Below are 16187 nucleotides of genomic sequence, written 5' to 3'. Positions count from 1 at the left end.
CTGCTGCCATAGTCTCATCTCTCCCCAGGTAGCAGAGAGGACCCCAGGGAAAGGACAATGAAAAGCCACAATAAACATTTCCAAATACCTGCCATTTTTCTTCTCTAGCCTGAATTATTTCAGGTCCTTCAAACTTCCAAAATGTTCTTGGCTGCTTGTAGAACAACGTTCTACTTCCCTGTGTGGCATGAAAAGTCTTTTGCAATTTGGTTCCATCTATTCTTGTCCAGCCTTCCCTTCCACTGATGATTTTCATAAACTCTCCTGGCAAGCCCACAGCCTTTTTCTACCCCACACATTCTAATCACCCCGCTCCACTCAGAATGTCTATCCCCCTGCCTGCAACCCTGATCCTACTCTTTGTTTAGTGTCCATCTTATGTTTAATCTGTGCCTGAGCCCTCCTGTGTCTCCCAGACCCAGGGACCTGCACCCACCATTTGAGCTTACCACTCAGCTCCTTTTGCTGTCCTGAGACATCGTTATGCATGCACAAGCCCAAAATGCATGCACCAGCTACCTCAACATGAAGGGTCACCTATTCCACCTGCTTGCACAGAGCCTAGCCCACGCACAGGCCCCTCTCCAACACCAGGCGTTTCTGGGAATCTCTGGGGGATATCTTGCAGATGCTAGACTGCTCTGTGGCAGGGCTCTGAGCAGTCCCTTAGGGAGGATGCCAGTGTGAAACCTTGATCCACTGCACTCCTCTATCACTAATACCCAAGTTGCACAATGGCCTATGACACAATAGGGTGGAGTAGGGTAATGGCTGTTTCTACTTTTTTGAGCTCCGCTGCAGTAAAGAAATCCAAATGCAGTGCCCCACTTGATTTCCAAAATGTATATGATCAGCTCTTGCAAGTTTTACCTACGGCCCTTAATCTGCAGAGGAGGGTAGAGCTGGTTAAGAGTTGCACACCAGATTTTTTCTAACTCTTAGTGATATTTCAGCCCAGTTTCTGTATCTTTTGCTGTAATGGTGTGGAGCGAGGGGCATCCCACCTCCCTGGAGCCCTAGACCTCAGGCAGCCAGCAGGAGTATTTTGTCCCTGCTCAGAGCTTTTGCAGCCTCTGCAAAACCCCTAGATACCTTTCCCCTCCTTCTAAGACCTTGGAGGGACATTTTCTTTGGAAATTCAATTCATGATTTGCCTCCCAGAGACAGGATGTGACAGAGACTTCCTCCTTTTGTTCTATCTACCTCGATTTTTATAGCAAAGGGGAGAACAAGCAGCGTATGTCTTAAGGTGGAAGGTGAGTGGGTAATCCGTCACACATGAGCTGGCCCCTCAACTGGAACCAAGACTCTTTACAACAATCATCTCCTTTGCAGCGGAGCTGGGATTGCCAGGACTCATCTGCCATTTCGAACTCTTTGCTGCAATCTGCCAGGTACGGGGCTCATTTTCAGCACCAGTCTAAACTGCCACCTTTCAGAAATGGAAAGCAGAAAACAATGGCTTTTGAAGAGAGAGTGCAGATGGATTGGCCCCATCTTATCAGCAGAGCCTGGCTGCAGGGTGGGGTGCTTGGAGTGTGGCCTCTGAAGATGCCCCTTTAGGCATTCCACCTGAGGAGGCAGGTTTCTGACAGGTCTCATTTCCCCTCCAGCCTCACTGAGGGTCCCTTCTTGGGGCAAATTACATCCCTTAAAGACTAGGGGTAGAAATCCTCTTTGGGGCCTATTGAAATCAAACCAAAGCAAGCTGGTGAGCATCAACTGACAGCTTGTGGAGGGTCAAGCATTGAATGGGCGCTGGAAGGGGAGAGTGTGCAAGAGTGTAAAAGCCCTCCCCCGGGGGCTTACAAGTAGGGCACAGAGAGTGAGAGAAGGGCAAAGCACAGTGCCATTACAAAGCCCAAGCTCCCTCAAGTAGCAAAAGCAAAAATAACCTTTAAAGAGATACTCAAGAGCTGAGAGACTGGAAATCAAGAGACCAGACCATCAGGTGTTGTTCAGGAATTTGGGATGTAGGTGCAGAAAACTGCCATGCAGTTGGAGTGGAGCCAGGGAAAAAATGAGGGGGAAAGAAAAAAGGAGAATTTGGGCTTCCACAGGTGGAAAGTGGCAGCTTTTCTTTGGCACTGGTGTGCACAATCCTTACTCCTCCCTGTATCTTCGGGTGGGAACATCCCAGAAGCTCCTGAGAGAGTAGAGAGAAAGTCCCCACCAGTAAAGCTGAGCTCCAGCCTGAGACCCCATTTTTGGCCATCCTTCCCCCACTAGGTGCTCCATCTTCCCCAAATATCCAATGCATCCAGACTCTTGCCTTTCCCCAGCAAAACCTCCTTGCCCAAACCAGAACCTGAAATCTATTTATACTGTGGTGCAAATAGCTGAGAGCAGAGTGTTGCCCTCACCGGGCACTTGCTCTCTGGTAAGGACCAGAGCCTTTAAACCACAGAAGTCAGAAAGGTTGAGCCTCAGGCAGCAGGTGCGAGTGGAGTGCCATTTGGGCATGACGGGCATTCGGCTCCTCTGAAATCCTTCAGGAATTTACCAGACTGTCTCCCTTCAATGAAAGGCTTCCAAGGCATGTCCTTGTGTTGGGAGCAAAGACATCACAGGGCATGTACCTCCTGTCTGAGAAGATGCTGCTCACAAGCACTGAGGGAGACTCTGGTTTTGAGTTCTCTTATCAGCAGTGAGGTTTTAGGTTTTTATTGGCTGGTTGGCTGGCTGGCTGGCTGGCTGGCTGGCTGGTTGGTTGGTTGGTTGGTCGGTCGGTCCATCTTGGAGCTGACACCTGGGGACTCAAGTCGCTTCTTCAGTGCTCGTGAGATGCTGCCAGGACAATAGCTGTGGTCTGTGGCCAGGGAGTCTCTAACTGGGGTCATGGTCTGGGGGACAGGAGACTGAAGGCACACCCAGCCCTGACACATGGCACAGCTGATGAGGAATTTCTATTCAGAGAAGCATAGAACTCTACCAGCTCCTGTGTGGGCAGGTCACCTAGCCTCCTTGTGCTTATTTCTTTGTCTGTGATTTTGACCTATGGTAATAATAATATTAATACTTGTGGTATAGGTAAGTCCTTAGTACGTACTAAGTTCTCCATCTGTGCTAGTTCTTATTACTGTGGGTGCATGTGTGTGCACGTGTACATGCGCGTGCATGTGTGTGTAGGCGATCTCTTTCTCCTGCAGCCTCAGTGATGGAAATCACATGAGTGTGTCACAATGGATAATTGTGGTCCTGCAGTCATTCCAAGGTCTGGAACACACTGATTGCCCCCTCCCAGGTGGCAGCCTCCTTTGCCCAGGGATATTGGACCATGTACTTCTCCTGGGAGGGGTCCCCATCCCAGCTGTGGGACTAATGACTCATGGCTGCCCAAGGGAGAACCCAAGTTACCACCTCCACAAGTCTCAACTGATTCCTCAGACCCTGGCTAGTCCAAATGGACCCATAAGCCACATCTGAGCCTCTCTTGTTTGGAAGGCATTTGCTGGTGCTGACAGATCCTTACGGCTTTGCCCTCCTGGGGCTCTATGTCAAGAGTCTAGAGGAAAAGACTGACACCCAAAAGAGAGGAGAAGGGAACAGGGAGAGGGAGAGAGAACACAAAGCTGGTGTGTACCTTGCTTTTGGGTTCTTCATTGCTGATTTCCAGGCCTGACACACACGTTCCTACCATCAGCCAAAGGATGAGAGGCTGGACTGTGAGGTGAGAGCCTGGACCCAGGCTGGAGGCTTCTGTTCTGCTGCTACTGTGTGAATAGCTGCTGGCCATAAAACAGCCAGGACTTCTCCAGAAAGGACTCCAACTTCCTTTTCTGACAAGGCCCCTGCTGAAGTTCAAATGAAACCCCTCCAACTTGCCCCCTCCCTGCCTTCCCACCTGCATGCAAGCTCCAGTAGGGCAGGGCCCCCAGCCATTGGCCCACTTGCTTCACAGGCCATCACCCTCCCTTCCATTGTATTCTCACCTGCCCAGGTCCTTTCAGCTCAGGGGTCACCTGGGAAGCCTCCCCTGCCATTAACTCACCTGCCCACACATCTTTTAACCACCCTTCTGCTGCATGACCCAGCAGTGTTCAAGTCTTTTATCTAAACCCTATGGTACCACTGATGTGCGGCTGGGGCTCTGCAGCCACAGGACCCCAGAAACATGTGCCATGTCACAGGGTCTGTGAGAAAAGGAAAACCAAACAATGGAGTGGGGTGACAGAAGGAGGGAGGATGGTGAGGACACTGAGAGTGGAAACTGTGTGGGCCTCCCCCGCCCCCCAGGGTCCTATGATGGCGTGAAAGGAGTGGGATGCAGGCTCCCGAGGAAGATAGAGAGCAGAGAGCAAATGTTTGGGAGGTGGAGGTGGAGGGAGGAGGTACTGACTTTTATTTAAAGCACCCAGGCAACCTATGCGAGGCTTAGCGACCCTCTGAGTCAGCATTGGTTTCTTTCATTGTTCAAGCAAAGAAATAGAGGTTCAGCCAGTTTCAAAATCTGCCCATATTCCCCACGACTAAACAGAGGACAAATGTGGAGAGAATTGTATATCTCCCATGATGCATTGGCTGCTCACACGCACTGGTTATCAGACTGGGAGACATTCCATAGGCCCTCATGGGGGTGTCAGGAGTGAGAGCAGTTGGCCCTCGCCTGCACTGGGGCTAGGTCTCCTGGACCACAGACTGGGGGGAGCTAGATGAGACCACTCCATCACTGTGGCCTCAAAGAGTCACTCGCTGACCTCCTGGAGGCTACATCTGAGGTTCTAGTGTTGTGGGATTCCCAAACGAAGAGACGGGACACTGAGGCTATAAACAGGAAGCAGCGTTTATTGATTCTGGCACTGGCTCAACAAATTCTTATCCAAAGGCTGAGCCCCCATTGTAACATAACGGGCAGTTTTATAGTCCTGTCATCCCTACACAGTTACAGATATAAGGAAGAACATTGGTTGGCAGGCTATACGAAAACTGATGTTAGCAGGAGAGTCCTTGAGGTGGGGGATGGGCAGTCAGGACCAAACTCATTCCAGCAGGAAATGGCCAGGCAGGGTCAGGATGCCACACTAGGACTAGAGGAAGGTGTCCCAGATGTGGTTGAAGCTGGCAGGCAGCTGCCAGGTGTGCACACACTTCTGAACAATCAGAACTCTGTGTTTATTGTTCTCTTTTGGGGACCTGATGTTCCAGGTCAAAGGGAAGTGAGAGCAAGTTTGGGCAGGGAGAATGAAAATGCACGTGAGAGTTTTTATAAATTTCTCTTTACTCGGAGAAAGTCACTAAATCCCAGCTGAGCCCTAACACACTGTGTGGCTCTATTTCTGGCTCTAAAACAATGTGAACCTCAGAAGCTGCTTCCTCTGGGACTCTTTGGCCCTGTCCTCATGCAGATCTGTGAGTCCAAGCAAAGCCAGCAATGCCATTAGCTGTGCTGCATGGTAAAATTAGAAGCAACTCTCACATCCAGCAATGACTTAGAAGCCATGCACTGGGGCTGGTGAGAACCAGACCAAAAATCATTAAGACACTGACAGACCTCTACCCTGATGGGCCGGGTTCCAGCTCTCTCACTTCACCTCAGTATCTCTTTGTCCCTCTGCAGGTGGCTCCACTGCTGAGGAGATGATAGATTTCCCAGTCTTCCTGGACACCTCCCAGCGGGGACTTTGGCCCAGCAGTCTCTTCTTCCTCATCCACCTTCTCCTTCTCCAACCTGGGGAGCCAAATTCAGGTAGCGTATCCCATCTGCAGCCCCGCCAGGCAGGACGTGAGCACATCAGCTTCTGCCCACCCCTCCTGAGATTGTGTAGCCATGCCAGGTGCTAGGACTTGAAAAGATTTTCATCTCAGTGGTTAAAGAGCCACTGAGTACACACTCCCCATGACCCCACAGCTCATGCGCATGGCAGGGGCAGAGCAGGAAGATGCCAAGAAACTCCTATTGGTCTGTGTTTGGGCTGAACCAGTTGAAAAATATTTTTAAATCCACCTGTCCAGCTGTGTGAGCAGGCTGCAAGAGAAATAATTGGGAACACAGCTAAGAGAACAATTTTTTTTTCCAGAAAGCCAAGAAGAGCCATAGATAGGAGGAATTTTTTAAGCAGAACCTTATAGAATACACATTCTCCAGGAAGATGATAGGCTGAGGGTAAACTGAAGCAAGGTGTACCTGGGCCAGGCACCAGGTATGGTAGAGAAAATCTGGAGAGGGAAGCTAGTTGGAAGTGTGTTGGGGCTTCACAAAGTGAACAAAGGCACTGCCATGCTCCATGGGCAACATGAAGGATGGGAAGGATCCAAGAAGAGAGAGCTTGGCTATGGGGTTTTAGATGAGCTTGGGATGAACTTGATCTTTAGCTTTAGAACGAACTCGAGTTTTAGCAGATCTTCAAAAGAAGAAAAAGAAGTGCGCAGAAGCCAGGATGGGCATACCAGGCAGCAGGGAACAGCATGGGCAAAAGAACTGGAGCGGGAGTAGCAACTCTCATGGGAACTGAAGAAAACAGACTAGCTTTGGCGGGGGAAGGGTAGAGAAGCCAGATGGAGACACCATTGAAGAGAATGATCCAACAAAAGATCCTGGTGAACAGATGTCTCCAACGCTAAGCAAACAAACAAACAAACAAACAAACAAACAAACAAATAAATATAAAATCAAGCAAAGAGCCCCATAGATTATTTTAATTCCCTTTCTTGTTACAGAAGCTCTACATGTGCAATATAAAAAATTTAAAAATCAGACAAAGGAAAAATAAGAAAACATCTATTCCCATCATGCAGAAATTAGCAATCCACTTTTTTTTTTAATGACAATTAATTGTTCAAGAAACCTGACAAAGTATCTCCCCTTCCTCATAGCTTTGAATAGTTTACCTTAGATTTCTGAGCTGCAAAGGGATATGATAAAAACTTATATTTGAGCAGGGCTGATTTTGGCCATTGTTCTGGCTTCTCTTCCTAGAGGAAGTCAAGGTGATTGGCCCTGGGGAATCTATCCTGGCGATCGTCGGGGAAGAGGTGGAGTTCCCATGCCACCTGTCACTGTATCTGGACGCCGAGTACATGGAGATCCTCTGGTTCCGGAGCCAGACCTCCGACGTGGTGCATCTGTATCAGGAGCGACAGGAGCTCCATGAGCAGCAGATGGCTCAGTTTCAAAACAGAACCAAACTCGTCAAGGACGACATCGTCCATGGCAGTGTGATCCTGCAGCTCACTGGCGTGACCCCTGCAGATGAGGGCCCTTATGGGTGCCGCTTCCTCTCCAGCAACTCCTCTGGGGAAGCTGTCTGGGAGCTGGAGGTAGCAGGTAATGTGACCTGGTGGAGCCCCAGCAGGGGAGATGTAGGAAAGGGTCCATTTGAATAGAGCTGCTTTGCTCAGAGTAAATAGGGAAGCATAGAGAATGGGAGAATAGCTATGATTTAAAAAAAAAAAAATTCTTTTTAAAGAAAGATACATTAGAAAATGAACAAAAGAATTGTTCACAAAAAAAAGATACACAAATGGCCCTTAAACATACAGAAAGATGGTCAAATGAAAGCTACACTGACATGCAATTTTTTTACCTCTCAGATTGGCAAAAATTCAAAACATCAACCACACACTTGGTGGAGCCTTGGGAAGCCAGTCCTCTGCTCTGCACCATGTTGACAGAGTTCAAAGTCGCAAAGCTCCAGCACCTGGGGGTTTGGCAATAGTTAACAGGACTGTCTGGGCATCTACCCGCTGAACAGCAATCTCACCTCTTGGAGTTTATGCTGAAGATACACCTCCCACAGCTAAATACGAAAAAGGCATATGTATAAGTTTAACCTCTGTAGTGTTATTTGTACTTGCAAGTCAGTAGAAACGACCTAACTGTGCAAGCGTAGGTGTGAGTATGGTCCATCATACAATGGGGTGGTCCACACTACACAGCTGAAAACACGGGGAGGAGGCTCTATGAACGGGTGTGGAGTGATTTCTAGGATGTTATCAAGAGAAAAAAATCAAGATGCATAAGAGGTTCTATAGTATGTAAAATTTTGTTTAAGAAAAAAGGGGAACACTGCACAAAAGAAACACAGGAGGGATAAACTAAAAAACTTATGAAATTAGTTACCTAAGAAAGTGGGATGGGATGGAAAGGATGGAGAAAGGTCCGGGGGCTTTCCTCACATACATGTTTTACGGCGTTGACATTTAAACCCTATTAATGTTTTGCATATTCAAAATATAATGCTAGCTTCAGAAGGATGGGGAGATAAAAGTTTGCATATATCACAGGCCCTTGAGGTCTGGTGGGATTCAAGAGAGAGAAGACAATCTATTGAAATTTGGGAAGAGATTAGTCTTCATTCTAGGATACTGTCCCTTGCGTAATATGACTAAATGCCAGTAGCCCTTTCCGATCAAAGGGCCCCGTTCCATATTTCCAAATGTTTCTCGGAGGTAGTACCATCCCCACATGCCAACACTCATGCAGACTGCCATTTACAGTCCACAGGTAGAGGGCTACGAGCTCACATGTCTTAAGAGCTCTTACAGTACGTGATGTCTTTTGGTGACTGTAAATGATGAATGATGATGTAAACGTCACCCACAACTTCTGGGAAGGCGCCTAATTTTTCCCACTCCTGCCTCTCCTAGGGCTGGGCTCAGACCCTCACATCTCCCTTGAGGGCTTCAAGGAAGGAGGCATTCAGTTAAAGTGCAGCTCCAGTGGCTGGTACCCCAAGCCCAAAGTTCAGTGGCAAGACCGTCGGGGACAGTGCCTGCCTCCAGAATCTGAAGCCATCATCCAGGACGCCCAGGGCCTGTTCAGGCTCGAAACATCTGTGGTCATCCAAGGAGGGGCCCACAGCAATGTGTCGTGCTCCATCCAGAACCCCCTCCTGAGGCAGAAAAAAGAATTTGTGGTCCAAATAGCAGGTCAGTGGGTGCTGGCTCGCTCACATTTTCCTAGTCAACACATCCTGCATGTCCTTTGTACCAAAGGCCATCTATGAGGACACAATGGTACAAGGGTCTGGCTGTGTATGGGGCAAACTGACCTTGACATCTGAGAAGTCAGCAATTTGGATATCTGGAATTTACTAAAGATACAACTGAGAGCTCAAACAGTAAGCAGGCAAGGCCCCAGAGAGCCAACGTTACAAGGCCATGAGCTAAACTCCAGAAACTCTACTCACTGGAGGTCATCGTGAGAGCCCATGTGCTCCTAATGCCATCCCTCAAATAATATTCACTGAACACCCAGAATGTGTACCCAGAATGTGCCCCAAACCCCAGCCCACGGGTTCACATTCCAGTGAGGAAAACAGACAAACAAAAACGTGAATTGCACTTGATCTTAGCCAAAAGGCAGAGAAGTGATAACCAGAGGAGAGAAGGAGCAATTGGGGGGATCGTTTTATAAACTATATAAATGTCTAACCAATGCACTGTGTACTTAAAACTAATTTTTTTTTAAAAGGTGAATTACATTGTGCATTAGAAGGTATTAGGTGCCACAGAGAATAATGAAGCAGGGAAGAGTGCTAAGGCATGGTGGGTTGTGAATGTGGGTTTGAAAGTGGTAGATCAGGGAAGTCAGGCAATGTTTTGAAGGTTAGGCCATTATCCAGAATCAAAGTTTTATTATGAGGTACCCACTGGAAGGTTTAATGTTCAATGTTTTAAGTCTTGAGGACATACCCAATCTATGGGCCATTTTCCACATAGGTCCAAATCAATAATTACATTATAGTCGAAAGAAATCTCAGCCTTAAAAATGATCGTTTGTCCTCAGGTAAGAGGACTTGATGACACACGTAGCTCATTCAAAATCCACCTAGTAATTTAAGTGGCCATCTGTGTTAGCTAATTGCCTTTATCCAAAGACAAGATAAAACATCTCATATGTTTAAGACAAGCATGTAGTTAGTTACAGCTTGGAGCCAGGTGCCTCAGGTAAAACCCATAACACGAGATAGGGGTGATTTCTCCTGGAGGTTTACATTTAAAACGATGACTCTGAGCTCCTTAAAAAAACATTCCTGGGTTGTAAAGCCAGCAAGAGGCTTATTAGCTTACAGAAGGATTTGCATACATCTCAAAAGGATAGAGAAAAGATTCACAAGTTTTTTAAAGGAAATAATCTAAGACAGGGGAAAGGGATAGTCTCAATTTTTCTTTTTAGATTTGTGTTTACCCTTTACAATGAGCATCAGTCACATGGCTATCTATTAGGAGGGCATTAGGTAGTGGGAACAGCAAGCGCAAAGGTCCTGAAATGGGAACGTGTGTGGCTATCAGAGGAGCAGAAGGAGGTGGATGAGGCTGGAACAGAGACCAGGTCAAGGGAAGCAGGCTGGCATCAGCCCTTGCTCTTAATCCCTATGTCAGCGCTTAGCAAACCACCTGTGGTGAAGGACCAATCCTTTGTGGCCCAATACTTTTGTACAAGATAATAAAAACCACTGCTAGACAATTAAAAATAAAAAGAACACATTTTTGCCAAGTGAAATAAACCAGAAGCAAAAGGACAAATATCGTATGATTCCACTCATATGAGGTGCCTAGAGTAGATAATTCGTAGAGATGAAAAGCAGAAAAGAGGTTCCCAGGGGATGGGGGAGGGGAGCAGAGAGTTAGTGCTTAATGGGGACAGATTTCATTTTGGGAAGATGAAAAAGTGCTGGTGATAGTTACACATGATATGCATGCACTTAATGTCACTGAACTGTAAGCTTAAAAATGGTTAAGATGGTCAATTTTATGTTAGGTATATTTTACCACGATAAAAAGGAAAAAAATATATTTCAAAAAGACCACTGAGAGAAAAGCGCCAATTTTTAATAATTATCTTCAACAGACAAAATTATTTAGTTGCCACAAGAGTTTCTAAAAGATTGTCCCTATCTGTTTTTTGACCCTATCTGTTTACTGTCTGGCCACTATCCACAGATGCTCGCTAGGGGATCTGGAGAGGAGGGAGGGGACTGTCTGTCAGTCAGCCCCCACACGGCTTTGCTATCAACTTTTTCAAACGCGTGATGAGAAGTAGAAGCCTAGTGTTTGCAAGACGCGGGTAGATGCTTATGACTCCGGCGGTGCGGATCGAGAGCAATAATTCACTGGGTGTCACCTTGGATTCTCATGTCCTTCAGATGCAAGACAAGAGCGGGAAGAGGTAGAGGGAGGTCAGGGCCACGGTCACCGTCACACAAGTTCTAAGATGGGGGCGTCGGTGGGACCCATCAGCTCCCCTTCTCTCGAATCCTTCACAGCACCGTCTCATTCCGCTGAGCAAGTCCAAGTCCGCCGCAAGTCCAAGTCTCCGGTTCCCGGAGATCCTGCCATCGCCAGAGCGCCACGCAGCCGCTGTCGCGCCCATTTTACAGATGGCTGTGGCGGGACCCAGGGGGCTTAACGCGCCAGTGGGTCACGGTGTTCAGGAGAGTCTGAACTTAGTGTTCAGTGGCGCCTAAATGGACACAACTCCCTGTGGGTGTTTTGCAGACGTATTTTTACCTGCGCCCTCACCGTGGAAGCGAGCTTTCCTCGGGACTCTGGTGGGACTGCCGCTCCTCCTCGCCCTCTTCGCGACGCTGGTTCTGTGCTTCTTTCACAAGCAACGGCGGTCCCAAGGTACCAGCCCTCGGACGCCCGCTCTGCCCACAGGAAGTTGGGGGCTCAGGACTGGGAGCGGGCGTGGGACCCGCAGGCAAGCGCATCCCCACCTCCGCTCTCTGTCTTTCCTTTCAGAAAAGCTGAAGGAGCAGGCGGAGAAGGACAAAGGTAAGTGAGGAAGAGGCGCCCTCTCCGCCCCCATCTCTGCCTAGCCAAAGCGCGGCGCTGGGGTAAGCAGGGGAGTAGGTCAGGCCTGGGGCTTGGGAGCCTGTCAGAGGTTTGTGCTTTTGCTTCCCCCGCCTCGGAGCCCGCTCCTCCTGCGCGTGCAGCCCCCCTGGTCCCCAGAACGCACTGGGACCTAATCTGTGCACTTTGGGGAAGTGAGGCCTCAATGATCATCGACCGAGATTTTCCTCTTTTCTTCATTTCCTCTCCAGTGAAACTCACGACAGAGCTGGGTAAGTTCTGGGTGCCACGCCCACAGTGCTGGCTGCGGGCTAAGGGGTGAACTCTGCGCCCATGATGGAAGGAGGGGTTATGTGACTTTAGGCTCCCTTTAGAGAGCGTTACTTGGCAGCCATCTAACTCTAAATCCATCCCTGTACGGTCCCACTTCTCCACTCCCAAAAGGACTCCAGCCGAGATGCCAAGGAGACCCTCTGGACAGACCCTGACGGCCCCTTCCCTGCCAATTATGCAAATTAGTCACAATCCCATCATTAAACGTTTACTCCCACTGGTTCATCTTCCTATGATAGTCTTCTCTTTTTAATGCAAATGCCACTGAAAAGAATGGCATCTTGAATTTGCACCAAAGTGAGTACGACATAAAGTTAGAATTAGTGTTTAGTGTTGCCTTTCCCGGAAACATTTACTTTGAAAAGATACAGGGCAGAGAAATCAAAGGAATGAATTTCTAGTGGCAAATTATCAGTCTTGGCTCTGGTCAGGAGAAATAATTGAGTGTACCCAGTCAGTGACCCTGAACTCAGGCAGACTGTGCTCGGGACCTTGACTCACGCAGGACGGGGTCCACAGGAAAGCTGGTTATTTCAGGATAGGTTACCAGTAGCCCCTTCCAACCAGACCTGAACCCAGGGAAGAGGCTCTTCAGTGTCAGGATTTGTCCCCTCACCCACACTCCCCAGGCAATGCAGAAACTCAGATGACTAAGGAACATCTTCCCAGTGGCCTGACCGCTTTGGGAAGGTGGTTTCACTCAGCCCAAGGCTGATGTTTTTCTCCATGTGTTCTGCTTACAGGGGAGCTGCAGACAGAGCTTGGTAAGTGACCCCACTTAGAATTATTTCTTCTTGTTCATCTTTTAGCATCTGGTTATTCGTGTATGCTCTCACCTCCCAACCAGATGTGATACCCAGGCTGGAACCCTGCTGTCGGTGCTGGTGGCAGGAGAAAGGGGAGGGGGGCAGGGGTGGATGTAAATGGGACATGTGAGCAGGGAAGGTGCAGGAACATGTTGTTCTAATTCCTTTTCCTTGGCTGTTTCAGACTGGAGAAGGGCTGAAGGCCAGGCTGGTAAGTGAAGCTAGTTTCTCTCCCATGGTCCACCTTACATCTCAGCATCCCAGTCACTTGCTTTGATTAACCAACCACACTTCCTTCCAGTTTGTTCCACAGCCTCACTCAGCACAAATTAATATATGTCACCAGTAGAGGTGATATTCAACTTTTGCTTTTGTTTTGTTTTTATATTGTCCTGAGGTGTAAGCGTAAACCATCGGTGCCAATGCTGGTTGCACATAAGAATCCCCTAGGCTACTGGAGCCCACCCTTAAAGACTGATTTGTAGGTCTGGGGTGAGCATGTTACCCTATATGTGAACATTTGTCCCTGTAACTCTCCATTTCCCCCATAAAGCAACCAGTCTAAGGTCTATATTGTACATATTCTTGCAAAACGTGAATTTCTGTTTTGTGCAAATGCATTTTAGCTCGTGTAAATGACTCCCACAGTCTCGTGCTATTCCTGGCTTTTCTCACACGTCACTGTATTTTAATATCCATCTACCATCACATGTGCATCTGGTCTGTTTCTCCTTCTTGTTGCTGGAGCGCTCCATTTCAGAGAGCTACCGTCCTGTAGAGACAGCCACAACTCTGCATCTAACTCCACATTGCTACAAACAACACAAACATGTCGCCGTTGGGTCCTGTGTGGAGGTTTCTTTGGGATGTATACCTAGGAGGGGAATTGCTGGGGGTATGTCACTGAGTGGGATAGCACTATCATCCTGCCCTTGGCAGTGCATGGAGGCTCCGGGTGCCCACATCCCACATGAGCCAGCTTTCTAAGTTTCCAGTCAGTGGGGATGAGTGATTCACTTGTGCTTTCAGTCTGCAGTCCTCTGAACACTAAGAAGTTTGGGCATCTCTTAAATGCTAGTTGGCTTTCCTGGCTTCCTCTTCTGAACATTGCCTGTTCGTGTCCTTTGCCCATTTTTCATGTGGGGTTACTATCTTTTACTTAATGATTCACAAAAGTATGTATGTGTGTGTGTGTGTGTGTGTGTGTGTGTATATACATATATGTATGATATTGATCCCTCATTGGTATAAAATATTGTGAATTCCTTTTTCTATTCTATCATCTGCTATTAGCTTTGTCCATGGTGCCTCTTATTGAAAAGAAGTCATTAATTTTGATAAAATCTATTTCATCACATTTTTACCTCATAGCTTATATTTTTGAAATTTTGTTGAAGTAGAGTCTACTTCCTCATACTTAAGTCACAAAGATTCTCTTACACTTTCTTCTATTTATATGTGTAGGTCTTCAATCTGTTTGAAATTCACCCCTGTATGTGGTGTTAAGTAGAATTCAGTAATTTTTCTCCATAGAGTTGATTTTCCCAGTGCCATCTACAACAGCATCTGTGATTTTCCCATTGATGTGGGTGTCATCTTTAGGGCATATTTCGTTCCCACGTCTAGATAGGTCTTTCGGCCACCTATTATGTCATTGTTTCTAAAAGCTATAGCTTTTACAGTACTTGAAAGTACAAGTTCTCCAGTTCTACTTCCTTTTTAAAGTTAAGGGATTTTTTTTTTTGCATTTTAAATTAATTTTAATTTTGATCATAGTAATACGTGCACATTGTTTAAATGGCAACATGACAAAAAGCAGTCCTCTAACCCACCCTTTCCCAACTCCTATTCCTGTTTCCTTGTGGTAACCACTTTCAATTGTTTTAGCTGTTTCTTTTGCTGTTTATATCCGTTTTACGTACAATGTGCTTATACTGTTATTTCTTGATTTTTAAATTTTAAACATTATTTACTTACTTCCCTCTATGGAAGATGAGGAATTACCTATTTTTTCCCCCTGGCTTTATTGAAATATAATAGACAATTAGTTGCTCGTATTTACATTGTACAATTCAATGAGTTTTTTTTAATTATAGTCTGCATACAATAATATATTCATTTCTCTCCCTAGTGGTAGTGCTTCTGTTCATCTAGAGTTTGCTCATCTAGAGTTTGTTCATCCAGGCGAGTTTGCTTGCTGTTTGCTCTGTGTTTCTGTCACAACTCTGTCTGGTAGCAAGAAGGATGAATAAAGCCTCTTTCATCTACACCATTTCCCCCCCACCTCCCATAATGGACCTTTTTAAAATATAAATTTTAGAATAAATTTATGAAGTTCCTTTAAAAATATCCAAAAGTTGTTTGCATAGGAGTGCTTTGTATTTATAGATAAATTTAGGAAGAATCAACCTCTTTATAAAATTGAGTTATCCCACGCAAGAGCTATGTTTTTAAAATTCTGCTTGTTATTCTCATAGAAAACCAGAGCTGAACAGCCGTTCTGTAAATTATGGAATTCTGAAAATGTCTTCTTTTGCTTTCACTATTTTGTGACCTAATGATCTCTGTTATAAGAAAACAGAACAAGATGAAATGAAGCAGAAATCCACTCAGAATGACTCACGTTAAGAAAGGAGGCAAGACAGGGTGTCTAGAGGACATGTTAGGACAGGAACCAGCCTCAACTGATAAAGCCTGTCAGTCAGAGACTGAGGCTTTATCTCCATACTTCAGGGCACCCATGCCACTTGTATTGGTTCTCTTTGCTCACATGCTCTGTTCTCTTACTGTTCCCAGCGCAACCTCAGCCTGCATGCAGCTTTTGTGTAACCCAGCACTGACACCAGCTCCTAACTTGATCCCAAATCCCAGGGAAAATAAGGTGGTGGACTCAGGCTAGTCTAGACCCAAACCAGCTGTCATGGTGGAAACAGGATCATTCAGTTTGATCATGTCCCTTGTATAGCTTGAGCCTTCCTCAATGTTTCCGAGTTACTGACTCAGCTCTCTCAGCCTCTTTTCTCTCTGTGTTTGGTTTCAGAGTGGAGAGCAGCCCAACAGTATGCAGGTAACTGGAGCCAAGGAACTCAGCCTTGGGTTAGCTGGATCTTAAACAGAGGGAGGTGGAAAGACCTGAGATTAGAGGAAGAGTCTGTCCAAAAGCCCAGTATGAGCCTGCACACACGACACGTACTCTTGCATATGCACGCATGCACACATACATGTTTGCATGCACACATGTGATTGACTCACATGTGCACACACTCCTGCAAGCAGATAGCTTTCTGGGTTTTACTTGGTCTTTCCATCTGG

General features: G+C 46.8%; 1 protein-coding gene across 1 annotated transcript in view; it reads left to right on the top strand.

The window, feature by feature from the left end:
• The window catches only part of BTNL9 (butyrophilin like 9), a 24014-nt gene that overhangs the window by 6490 nt on the left and 1337 nt on the right, over positions 1-16187 (top strand). The window contains 9 exon segments of the mRNA XM_015597960.1: positions 5558-5686; positions 6917-7264; positions 8587-8868; positions 11440-11568; positions 11686-11718; positions 11988-12008; positions 12813-12833; positions 13060-13086; positions 15916-15942. Coding sequence (XP_015453446.1) covers positions 5558-5686; positions 6917-7264; positions 8587-8868; positions 11440-11568; positions 11686-11718; positions 11988-12008; positions 12813-12833; positions 13060-13086; positions 15916-15942 — 1017 coding nt within the window.

This window comes from Pteropus alecto, unplaced genomic scaffold, assembly GCF_000325575.1.
Source record: "Pteropus alecto unplaced genomic scaffold, ASM32557v1 scaffold78, whole genome shotgun sequence".
NCBI lineage: Eukaryota > Metazoa > Chordata > Mammalia > Chiroptera > Pteropodidae > Pteropus > Pteropus alecto.
Note: the sequence above shows the minus strand (reverse complement) of the source record. Positions and strands in the feature narration are given on the sequence as shown.